At 37.3% G+C, this 13,207-nt stretch overlaps 1 protein-coding gene across 9 annotated transcripts in view; it reads left to right on the top strand.

Moving 5' to 3' along the window:
* The window catches only part of TUT4 (terminal uridylyl transferase 4), a 149,553-nt gene that overhangs the window by 62,436 nt on the left and 73,910 nt on the right, over nt 1–13,207 (top strand). For 8 of the 9 annotated variants that reach the window (XM_023727063.1, XM_023727066.1, XM_023727065.1 and 5 more), the window contains one exon: nt 2,806–2,922. In XM_023727063.1, coding sequence (XP_023582831.1) covers nt 2,806–2,922 — 117 coding nt within the window. Of the gene's footprint in view, nt 1–2,805; nt 2,923–10,129; nt 10,241–13,207 lie in introns of those variants that run through there. The other variant, XM_023727070.1, reaches the window with a different exon arrangement.

A 13,207-nucleotide genomic window follows, 5' to 3' on the forward strand; every position in this document is an offset into this window, starting at 1 on the left:
GCATGAATCTCTCCTCGCTCTCCGTTCTCTGTCAGTTTTCTCACTCCATTTGGTGCTTGGCTGAGTTCTTTATCTCTTCATTTGATGTTTTGGGGTTTCAGGATTGTTGTTTTCTCTGTTCGGCTTAGTGTTTTGGATCTTTGCTGTGGAGGGATGGCGTGATGCTGCTTCCTAGAGCGCCATTTTGCCGGAAGTACCACATCTTTGCTTTTTTAACACTTTAGAGCGGTCTTTTGCAACAGATTTGCCCGGTGCAAAACGTGGTTTAGTTTCTTGACTGCTGCTTCCATGGATGTTGATTGTGGATCCAAGTAAAATGAAATCCTTGACAAATTCAGTCTTTTCTCTGTTTATCATGATATTGTTTATTGGTCTAGTTGTGAGAATTTTTGTTTTCTTTATGTTGAGGCTCAGTCCATACTGAAGGCTGTAGTCTTTGGTCTTCATCAGTAAGTGTTCAAGTCCTCTCCGCTTTCGGCAAGCAGGGTTGTGTCATCTGCACATTGCAGGTTGTTAATGAGTCTTCCTCCAATCCTGATGTCCCGTTCTTCTACATAGAGTCCAGCTTCTTGGATTATTTGCTCAGCATACAAATTGAATTATGGTGAAAGGATACAACCCTGACGTACACCTTTTCTGACTTTAAACCACACAATATCCCCTTGTTCTGTCAAATGACAGCTGCTTGGTCTGTGTATATGTTCCTCATGAGCACAATTAAGTGTTCTGGAATTCCCATTCTTTGCAGTGTTATCCATAATTTGTTGTAATCCACGCAGTTGAGTGCCTTTGCGTAGTCAATAAACACAGGCAAACATCTTTCTGGTATTCTCTGCTTTCAGTCCAGATCCATCTGACATCAGCAGTGATATCCCTCTTTCCACGTCCTTTTCTGAATCTGCCTTGAATTTCTGGCAGTTTCCTGTTGATATACTATTGCAACTGCTTTTGAATGATCTTTAGCAAAATTTTACTTGTGTGTGATTTTAATGATATTGTTAGATAATTTCTGCATTCTGTTGGATCACCTTTCTTTGGAATGGGCACAAATATGGATCTCTTCCAGTCAGTTTTTCAGGTAGTTGTCTTCCATATTTCTTGGCATAGATCAGTTGGCACATCCAGCGCTGCATCTGTTTGTTGAAACATCTCAATTGGTGTTCCGTCAATTCCCAGAACCTTGTTTTTTGCTAGTGCCTTCAGTGCAGCTTGGACTTCTTCCTTCAGTACCATTAGTTCTTGATCATATGCTACCTCCTGAAATGGTTTAACGTCGACCGATTCTTTTTGAGACAATGGCTCTGTTTATTCCTTCCATCTTCTTTTGATGCTTCTTGCGTGGTTCAGTATTTTCCCCATAGAATGCTTCAGTATTGCAACTTGAGGCTTGAATTTTTTGTTCAGTCTTTTCAACTTGAGAAATGCCAAGCGTGTTTTTCCCTTTTGGTTTTCTACCTTCACGTCTTCGCACATGTGATTATAATACTTTACTTTGTCCTGTCGAGCTGCCCTTTGATATCTTCTCTTCAGCTCTTTTACTTCTTCATATCTTCCATTCGCTTTTTCTACTCTGTGTTCAGTGCAACATGTCTATTCTTGAGAAGGTCTGTAAATTCAGGCGGGATATACTCAAGGTTGTATTTTGACTCTCATGGACTTGCTCTAATTTTCCAGCTTCAACTTGAACTTGCATGTAAGCAGTTGATGGTGTGTTCTGCAGTTGGCCTCTGGCCTTCTTCTGACTGATGATATCGAGCTTTTCCATTGTCTCTTTCCACAGATGTAGTTGATTTGATTCCTGTGTATTCCATCTGGCGAGGTCCACATGTATAGTCACTATTTATGTTGTTGAAAAAAGGTATTTGCAATGAAGAAGTCATTGGTCTTGCAAAATTCTATCATGCGATCTCTGGTGGTGTTTCTATCATCAAGGCCATATTTTCCAATTACTGATCCTTCTTCTTTGTTTCCAACTTTTGCATTCCAATCACCGGTAGTTATCAGTGCATTTTGATTGCATGTTCAGTCAACTTCAGACTGTAGAAGTTGGTAGAAATCTTCAGTTTCCTCATCTTTGGCATTAGTGTTTGGTATGTAACATTGATGAATAGTCATATTAACTGGTCTTCCTTGTAGACGTAGAAATATTATCCTATCACTGACAGCATTGTACTTCAGGATAGATTTTGAAATGTTCTTTTTGGCGATGATTGCAACACCATCCCTCTTCAATTTGTGTCAGTCCTGACATAGTAGTCTATTTCATCTCACTAATTGTGTAGGATATTGGTCTGTATGTGTTCCATTTTATTTTTGACAGCTTCCAATTTTCCTAGATTTCGTACATTCTACATTTCGCTTATTAATGGATGTTTGCAGTTTTTTCTCATTTTGAGTCATACCACATCAGCAAATGAAGGTCCCGAAACCTTGACTCCATTGACATTATTAAGCTCGACTCTGCTTTGAGTAGGCAGCTCTTCCTCAATCCTGTTTTGAGTACCTTCCAACCTGAGGGGCTCATCTTCCGGCACTATATCAGACAGTGTTCTGCTGTTATTCATAAAGTTTTCGCTGGCCAGTCAAACATATTTAATATTATAATATTGTTTGAAATTAGTACATAATCTACTATGATCAGTAGTCTTTTGGATATGTAAGTACTGATTTGCTTATTAAAAACTTATTCCTTTGGTGCTTATTTCTTGTCTCATATTAGTGTGATTATTTCATTCATTTATATTATGTAGTCAATAATTTACTTCGTTTTCTGAAAAAATGTATTTTTTTAACCTGTCTTTTCAGCGCTCACCAGAATATACCAATTGCCGGTATCTATGCAAACTTTGCTTAATTCACATTGAAAACATACAGGCAGCTCATAAACATATAAAGGAGAAACGACATAAGAAAAATATTCTGGTAAGTTCTTTTAAGAAATATTTTTATTTATATTTTAGAATGGTGAAATAAAAAAAATTTTTTATTTATAAAATTAAAAATGAGGTATTCTTCCATTCTTAATAACTGAAGCAATAGCCTTGAAAGCCAAGATTGCCTTTCTTATCTCAAGTAGTCAGGAAGGGAACCTTCTCAGAGACCAATTTGCTTATCCTGAAGAATGTTGATTCCTGAATTTAAAGCTGTCAGATACAGTCAATTTAACTGATATTCATTGAGTTCTTGTGTGCTAGGACTAAGGCAGTGGACCTTGCCCTCACAGTTTTCTAAAATATTGGTAAAGGCATATACTGAATAAGGGTTTAAGTATGATCAGTTTTATTAAAAAGGAAAATGTGTGCTAAGGGAATGTACAGAGTTATTTTACTTAGTCTGGGACAGGGAAAGTGTCTCTGAGGAAGTGACATTTAAGTTGAAACAAGAAATAGCAGTTAAAAAGGCAAAAGGGTGGGTGGCATAGAGGGGTAAGTGGAGAGCATTTTACACAAAAAAGCAGGAAAAGACATGGCATATGAAGAACTCTTAAGAGTAATATGATTGGAGCAAAGAGATGTGAGGGAAGAAAATAGTGTGAGATGAAACTGGAGAACTCAGGAACGTGCAGGGCCTTATAAACTTTGGAGTTTGGGATTTCATGATTTTGTTATTTTTATTAAAGCTAGAGGTAGACATTATAGGTAGCATGGGTGTCTTTTTGAAATTTATTAATATGTTAGCTATTTAATTTTTTATTTTTAAAATTGTATTAATACTGTGTAACTTCTAACTTATCTTTAAGTCTCAACTTGTGTATCTTCTTTGAGAAATATTCTCTTACTTGACCCTCCCAGCGAATCTGGGCTAAGTACTCTTTGTCTGTGCTCCCATAGCAGTCTTTGCGTACCTTGATCAGGGAACTTAATACACTGTATTACAAATATCTGCCTTCTTGTCTCTCTTTCTATACTTCAGTATCTGAAATTTTAGAGGGCAGGTTTAGTTTCTTTATTTTTGTTTCTGCATTGCTTATGATAGTATCTGACAGATAGTAGGTGCTTAATACATACAGCCATATAGGATTTCCGATTGTGGTGAAGTTGGAATAACAGGGACCAGATTTTTCTTCACCTTGAAATAACCACCAAAAAACCAAACCAAAACAAAACAAAAACAAACAAACAAAAATATCAAGCAGTGGTTTTCAAGACAGTAGACATCAGGCAATGAAAGATAGCAATTCCTGGGAAATGAAAACAAATGAGATGAGTCTGATGTTTGTCCCAGCTAGAGAGAGTTTCTAGGATGCATTATAGGAAGGGGAACCCAATGGAATTCCAGAGTTGACGAGACAGACCTGAGAGTCTGGGGGGTCCAAGGCAGTAAGAGTTCACAGGACAGAGTAATGCAGAAGAGAAAGCTGCACAGAGAGAACTCCAGAGATCTGTGGAGGGCCAGTTAGAGTATTCAGCAGAATGCTGATTGGTGCATGCATGTGAGGAAGGTACATGAAGCCAGGGAATGAACCAGCCAAGGCAATTTGAGAGAATGGTTCTTGGTGCTTACGCAGGGCTGGAAATCGTGCCTTTCTGTCATCCATTTCAGAAAACGTGATACTTTCTGGGACACTGGATAGAGTTTTCAGAAGGATCTTATCTCCAGCGTGAGGAATAATTAGTCCTGAAGTAATCGTGGCTCTGAACTTACCTAAAAAATCTTAAAGGCAAGACCAAGAAGGATCACTATTTCCAAGTATTTCCAGAATGAAGTTTAAGACTCTTTATAGAAATACAAAAATATCCGTTGCCACCAGAAATTCACGTTGTCTGGCATTCAGTCAAAGATTACCAGGAATTCAAGGAAGCTAGCAAATAAAACCCATGATGAGGAGAAAAGTCTACCAGCTGGTAAGGGACTTTCATTTCTGGTCAGACATGTAAAGAGCTTGGGAGTTGGCACTCCCTAACAACAAGAAAAAAAGCTGAACACACTGAAATTCAGTGATTTTCTTAGATCCATTAGAGAATTGAGGTCACAGAGCAAACTGCTGCCTCAAAAACTGGAGAAACAGACAGGCAGATACTGGGAATGGATACTAGGATTGGAGCAGAAGCCTACAGCTGGAGCCAGTACCCAGTACAGGTAGGAACACTTCTACCTGTAACTGACAAATTGCTAGGGGCTCAGTGTGGACTAGCTTGAGAGTCTGAAACTCTGGAGGAGAGGGGAAAAGAGTGTCGGCAGTCATAAAGGGGCCTCTACACTTTCATGAGTTTTACCTCCAGGAACCCCACCAGGTTCTCACTGTGAAGATAAGAAAAAAACTGAAGGTCAGAAAAAAATTGCCTCATTCTTTCGGTAGGATCAAGGGAAAAGTAATCATTTTAAAATACCCCTAGAGCTCTCTGTTCTCCTTAGCAAATCCTGCCCTCAAAGGAAACTGTTTTACCACAGCCGAAGCGACTTGGATTTTACCAAAGCCTAACTGACCCGGGAGAAGGGAAATACCCAGCTCCAGGTCCCTTTAGTCTTTCTGTCTCACCTAAATCGGGAAGACTGAGAAGCATTTGTGAAGGTCACAGCTCAGGGACACAGTCTCACTAAAAGACTGAGACCTAATCATAGCACTATAGAATGCTTCCCTTCCCTCTACACGTTACCACCACATCAGTAGGACTTCTGTATAATAATGGGATTACAGCTAAAAGAACTTGCAAGCTTCAGAACCTATTTAAGGAAGTATCTCTAGGGAAACCCACAGACAACGAAGAGACAAAAACAGAGACACTAGAGGGAATTTTAGCCTCTGACAGCACAGCTATAGCAAACAGTAAACGTTCCCTAGCTCCTAGCCAGATAACCATAAAACCTCATATTAGTGGCCTATCTTAGTTTTTTTTTTTTTTAACCTGATCCATCATGTTCGGCTTTCAACAGAAAATTATAAGGCATGTTAAAGGCAAAAAAACAGAGTCTGAAGAGAGAAACCAAGCATAAGAACCACAGTCAGATATAACAGTGATTTTGGAATCATCAGATTGGAAATTTAAAATAACTATGATTAATATGTTACGGGCTCCGGTAGAAAAAGGGGTCAACAGACAACATTCAAGAACAAATGGGTACTGTAAACAGAGAGATGAAAACTCATAAGAAGCAGTCAAAAAGAAATGATAGGAATAAAAGCCAGTATAACAAAAACCATACCTTTGATGGGTTCATCAATAGATTGCATATGGCTGAGGAAAGAATCAGTAAGTTTCAAGATATGTCAGTAGGAAGTTCCTAAACTGAAAAGCAAAGAAATAAAAGAATTGAAAAAACAGAACATCATATGCAAGAACTGTGGGACAATTACAAAAGGTGTGACGTATGCATAATGGGCATACCAGAAGAAGAAGGAAAAAGGAACAGAAGAAATACATGAAGTAATAATGCTGAGACTTTTTCAAGCTCAGTGACAAACACCAAATCACAGATACAAGGAAGCTCAGAGAACACCACGTAGGATAAATACCCAAAAATCTAAACCTAGGCATGTCATATTCAAACTGCAGAAAATCGAGGACAAAGAAAATCTTGAAAGAAGCCAGAAAAATAAAATACCTACTTATTGATAAATTACATAAGACTTTTCTGTAAACCATGCAAGCAAGAAGGGAGTGGAGTGAAATATTTAAAGTGTTGAAAGAAAAAAAACCACCAACGTAGAATTCTGTACCCAGCAAATTATCCTTCAGTAGTGAAGGAGAAATTCTTTCTCAGGCAAAAATTGAGGAACTTCTTCACCAGTAGGCCAGCCTTGTAAGAAATGTTAAAAGAAGTTCTTCAGAGAGAAGGAAACTTACATAGGTAGGGAACTCAGATCTGCATAAAGAAAGAGTGTTCGAGATGGAATGAAGGTAAAATCTTTTTCTCATTCATAATTGATCTGATAGTAGTTTGTTCAAAATAATAGTGACAGTGTATCAGGTGATTGTGGCTTATGGATACGTGAAATGAATAACAGCAGTGTAATAAGGGTCAGAGGGAGGAATTTGAAATACTCTGCTATAAGGTACCTGCACTACCCATAAAGTGGTATAGTGTTATTTGAAAGTGGACTTAGATTAGTTGTATATTGGAAACACTAGGGCTAACAAAATTTTAAAAGGCATAATTGATATATTAAGAGAGGAGAGAAAATGGAATCATATAAAAACGCTCGACTAAAACTAGAGAGGGCAGAAAGAGAATGGAAAACCAAAGAAAAAGAAAAACAAAAAGAACAGCGAAGAAGACATAGATATATGCTGTTAGTTGCTGTCAAGTTGACTCCAACTCATGGCAACCTTATGTATAGCAGAACAAAGTATTGTCCGGACCTGTACCATCTTCGTGATTGTTGGTATGTTTGAGTCCATTTTTGTGGCTATTGTGTCAGTCTGCCTTATTGAGAGTTTCCCTTGTTTTTGGTGACCCCTTGCTTTACCAGTTATGATGTGCTTTTCTAATGATTGGTCTTTCCTAATGATGTGTCCAAACTAAGTGAGTCAAAGCCTCGCCATTCTCCCTTCTAAGGAGCATTCTGTTAGAAATATGGTAGATACTAATTCAACTATGTTGTTAATCACTTTAAATGGAAGTGATCTAAATACACCAGTTAAAAGAGACTGACTGAGTGGATAAAAAAAGAAAACCCAACTATGTATTGTCTACAAGAAACCTTTAAATATAAAGACACAGAGTATAAAAATAAAAGGATGGAGAAGGATGTACCATGCTAACACTAATCAGAAGAAAGCTGGAGTAGCTGTATTAATTTCAGACAAAGCAGACTACAGAGCAAGGAAAATTATAAGGGATAAAGAGGAGTATAACAGTGATAAAGGGGTCAGTTCTCCAAAAGGATGTAATAATCCTTAATGTGTGTGTGCCTAACAACAGAGTACAACAAAATAGATGAGACAAAAACTGATAGAATTGTAAGGAGAAATAGTTGGAGACTTTGCTATCCCCTTATCAGTAACTTATTGATCCAGCAGGCAGAAAATCAATACAGTTATGTTGAACTGAACAGCATCATCAGTCACCTGGATCTAATAGACATTTATAGAATATTTCATCTAACGACAGTAGAATGTACATTCTTCTTAAGCTCACATGGAACATTCACCAAGATAGACTATATTCTGGGCTGTAAAACACACCTAAACAAATTTGAAAAAATACAGATCATACAAGGTTTACTCTCAGACCACAATGAAATTAAACTAGAAATCATTGACAGAAAGACCACTAGAAAGTCCCCGGATAGTTGGAGATTAAACAACACATTTCTAAATAACATGTGAGTCAAAAAAGAAGTCTCAAGATAAATTAAAAAATATTTTGATCAAAACAAATATGAAAATACAACTTATCAAAATTTGTGGGATGTCTACTTTGGTGACTGTCATCTGGGGTCTTAAAAGCTAGTGAGTGGCCATTTTAAGATACATCAGTTGGTCCCAATCCACCAAAGGATAATGAAGAATACCAAAGACACAAGGAAAATATTAGCCCAAGAGGCAGAAAGGGCCACATAAACCAGAGACTCCATCAGCCTGAGAGCAGAAGAACTAGATGGTGCCTGGCTACCACCAATGACCACCCTGACAGGGAGCACAACAGAGAGTCCCTGATGGAGCAGGGGAAAAGTGGGGTGCAGAACTCAAATTCTAGTAAAAAGATCAGACTTAATGGTCTGACTGAGACTGGAGGTGCCCCAGAAGACATGGCCCCTAGACTCTCTGTTAACCCAGAACTGAAACCATTCCCGAAGCCAGCTCTTCAGACAAAGATTAGATTGGACTGTGGGACATAAAACGATATTTGTGAAGAGTGTGCTTCTTAGCTCAAGTAGATACATGAGTCTAAATGGGCAGCTCCTGTCCAGAGGTGAGATGAGAAGGCAGAAAGGGACAGGAGCTGGTTGAATGGACACGGGAAATCGGGTGGAAAGGAGGAGTGTGCTGTCACATATGGAGAGCAGCTAAGGTCACATAGCAATGTGTGTATAAACTTTTGTATGAGAAACTGACTTGAACTGTAAACTTCCACTTAAAGCACAATTAAAAAAAAAGGGAAAAAGATGAGGAGAATTCACATTAAAAAAAAAATTGTGGGATGCAGTAAAAACAGTGCTTAGAGGGAAGTTTATAGCCTTGAATGTGTATATTAGAAAAGAAGAAAGATCTAAAATAAAAAATGTAAGCTTTCGCTATAGGAAACTAAAAAAAGAAGAGCAAATTAAATTCAAAGTAAGCATAAGATGGAAAAACCAGAGCAGAAATCAATGAAATTAAAAATAGGAAATGAGAGAAAATCAGTGAAACCAGAAGCTGGTTCTTGGAATAATAATAATATTGATAAACCTGTAGCCAGGCTAGCCAGAGAAGAAGAGAGAAGACACAAATTATGAATATCAGAAATGAAATGAGGGCTATCACTTCTGATCTCATGGACATTAAAAGGATAATAAAGGAATATTATGAACATTTCTATGCCAACAAATTTGATGAGTTAGATGAAATGAACCAATTTCTTGGAAGACACAATCTGCCAGAACTCATACAAGGAGAAATAGATAATCTGAATAGGTCTATATTTATTAAAGTAATTTAATCAATAATTAATAAACTTCTAACCAAACGATTTGTATCTAAAATATATAACTAGCTTTTAAAACTCAATAATATGGAAACAAACAACCCAATAAAAAGTATGGACAAAAGCTTTGAGCAGAGCTTTTATTAAAGAAGACATGCAGATGTCAGATAAGTGAAAAGATGCTCAACGTTATTAGTTAATAGAAAAATGCAAATTAAGATCTTAGTAAGATATTACTTATTGGAATGACTAGAATTAAAAAGACTGACCATAGTCCAGAAGCCAGACAAAAATGAGTATGTACTGTATGATTCCATTTATATAAAATACTAGAAAATGCAAACTTACCTAGAGTCACAGAAAGCAGGTCAGTGGTTGCCTCGTTGTGGGTGAGGCTAGGATGTGGGTTAATGCCCAATGAAAAAGCAGATCAAACAGAAGGCTCAGCCAAAATTCATCTTTCACATACCCAAAAAGGTAAATGTACAGTACTTTTCAGTTTAAAGACAATTATCAATTTTTGATTTGTAAACAATTTGTTGTATACCTTTAACTAGTGTTTTTAGGCACTGGAGCCACAGAAATCTAAGAAGAAAACACCATAATCTGTGGACATAGGGAGTTCACTGGCTTTGGGGGCAGGCACATAAGCAGATGGTTGAGAAAGAGTGTGGTAAGTACGGTAGTAGATTGTTTTTAGAACATGTTATAACAGTAGGTTGGGAGATACCTAACAGTTTTAGTGAGTCAGGGAAGGCTTGAAAGAGAAGGTGATTACTTGATCTGGCTCTTAAAAAATATTAGCCAGGTAAAGTAGTGAGAATGGATCTTTTAAAGAAGAGGAACCAGCATGTGCAGAGTCACTGAAGCAAGAAAGAACAGATTATATGTTGAGGGAACAACTAGTGGTTAAGCATAACTGTAGCTTAAGGTGGAAAAGGGGAGAATGAGAATACATGATTTTGGACAGTTAGGTGAAAGCCAGATCTTGAAAGAGTATGTATACTCTGCTAGAGTGTTAGATTTTATTTTGAGGATGATAGAACTTAATGACTTGTATTTTTCTAAGATCACTCACCCTGGAATTAATACGAAAGAAGCTTTAGAAGGACCTAGATTGGGAGAACCAGTTAGTCTTTCATAATAATCTAACAAGTAATAGTGAATATTTGATCTAATGTGGTAGCTAGTGAGAATGGAGTTGAAGTTGGATCTTTACAAGAGATTTAGGATGTAAAATTATGGGGGCAGAGGCCAAGGATGCCTCGGATGATCTTAAGGTGTCTGACATAAGATGTTATTATAGATTGTAGTGCCATTTACTTTGAAGAAATACAAAAAGGAAAGTGTTTCAAAACATACTGAGTTTTAAAATATCTGTGGGACATTTCAAGTAGAGATACCTGGAAATTTGTTGACTATGAGGGTCTGGAACTTATATCAGGAGCTTGAGTTTCAGATTTGGTAGTCTTTAGCATATTGAAATCATCGGTGTGGGAGATCACTAAGGGAGAATTAAAGAGGGAGAAGGAGAGAAGATCAAGGAACACAAACCTCTAAAGGGCTGATAGAGACAGAGAAGCCAATAGACTGGTAAAGAGTGACCAGAAAAATAGCTGAGAGAGATGTCATAGCAGCTAAAAGAAAGTAGAGTTTCAAGAGGCTAGTCAAAAGTGTCTGATAACATACCTAAAAATAATGTAAGAACATAAAAATGTCTGATTTGGCAACTAGGAGGTTATTGATAGTCTTGGTACGAGCAGTTTCCGTTTAGATCCAGAAGACATAGTTTTGAGTGAAAGGAGGTAAGGAAATAGAGAAAAGGAATATAGACAACTTTCAGGAAATCTCACTGTGAAAGAAAGGAAGATTGGTAGTGGCTACAGGGTCACACTGGGGCTTTTTTAAAATCTTATAGAGTGGTAGTCATCACAGTTCATACTTTTAATTTTATATTAATTTTAGTAATCATTTGATTAATTTTTATCTCTTGACTATAAGCTTCATGAAGGAAGAGAATATATGCATTCTTTTTTACCATTGTAACTCCATTGCCTGGCACAATGCCAGTTGCACGGTGTATATAGTTACTCCATAAATATTTGTTGACTAATGATTTAAATGGAAGTTGAAAGAGGATTAGCTTTGGAGGTAGAGCCAGATTTAATTCTAAGTTCCATCCTGTGATCTTGGGAAAATATTTAACATCTTTAAGCTTCACTTGTCTTATCTATAAAGTGGGTTTAATAATATGTATGTGGAGAAAAGTATAATAGTTAAATGACATAATGTCTGTAAAGCCCCTGGCACAATACCTGTAGTAGGTACTTGACAAATGGTGATTATTGTTGGTGTTATTGCAGAGGTGGAGAGTGTTTACTTGATGAAAACACAGACCAGTAGATAGGACAGTGTTTAAAATAGGGAGGAGTTGATTACTTGAGGAGGTGAAGATGTTTGAAATTCAGAGCATAGATAATGGTATTCGTCCTAAATTAAAGGGAGTATTTAATTATGTTGTAAAGGAAATGGATTAAGTAAGGCTTCACTGAATATTTGACATTTAAGTTACACCTTGAAGGCTGATTAGAGTTTCTCCAGATGGAGATACAAGGAAGAAGGGTCAGGGACCTTTTAGGCAGAGAACAAAATGAGTAAAGGCCTGGAGGTTCAGTAGCACATGCAGTATTTGGAAATTGGTAACTAAGTGTGAGTTTCTGCCAAAATGTTGGTGAGGTAGATGGAATGGTTGGAGGAGAGTCTATATTTGACAGATTGAGACCAAATTTATTTTGTGCGTTAAGAGATGGTGCATTATCTTATCGGTGCCATTGAAGGTTTTTAAGTAGGGGAATAACTCGTAGCAATAAAGAGAATGGAATAAAGGTAAAAAGACTGGAAACGAGACCATATTTGGAGGCATTTGACTCTTGGACAGGCTTTTTTTTTAATGTAAGTTGATTGTTTTGGGAATTTGCCTCATCTCAGTAAAAGGTACCATCACCATTCCACTAGTTGCTCAGGATAAACACCTTAGAGTTATCCTCGATTTATCTCTTTCAAACCATTAGCAAATCCTATAGACTTTACCTTCAAAATACCATATATTCCAAATTCAGTCATTTGTCACACAACTCTGCTTTTTCCTCTTTAGTCTTACCACCATCTCTTACTTGGACTCCCCACACCTCCCCCAACCTTTTCTCCATTTAGCAACCAGTATTACTCTTCCATAATATGTTATATCATGTTGTTTCCTGGTCATAGCCTTCAGTGACATCTCAACTTAGAATAGAATTTAAGGCCCTACCAAGTTCTGTAAGTTCATACATGATTTGGCTTCTAATTCTTCAACACCATCATCCTCCACAACCTCATCATCTTCACCCCTTTGTCTCTCAACTCCAGCCACATTGATCTCTTAAAATAACATGAGGCACTTCCCTGCTTCAGAGTCCTTGCGATTACTATTCTTTTTGTCTGGAATGCTCTTCCCCTAGAGAGACTAAATGTCTCTTCATTTAGGTCTTTGCTTAAGTGTTAATTATTCACAGTGGCCTTCATTATTTATGCTAAATAACACCCCCCCATCACTCTGTAACTCCTTACTGTTTTATTTTTCTTCATAGCACTATCTGAC

This window comes from Trichechus manatus, unplaced genomic scaffold (assembly GCF_000243295.1).
Source record: "Trichechus manatus latirostris isolate Lorelei unplaced genomic scaffold, TriManLat1.0 scaffold00015, whole genome shotgun sequence".
NCBI lineage: Eukaryota > Metazoa > Chordata > Mammalia > Sirenia > Trichechidae > Trichechus > Trichechus manatus.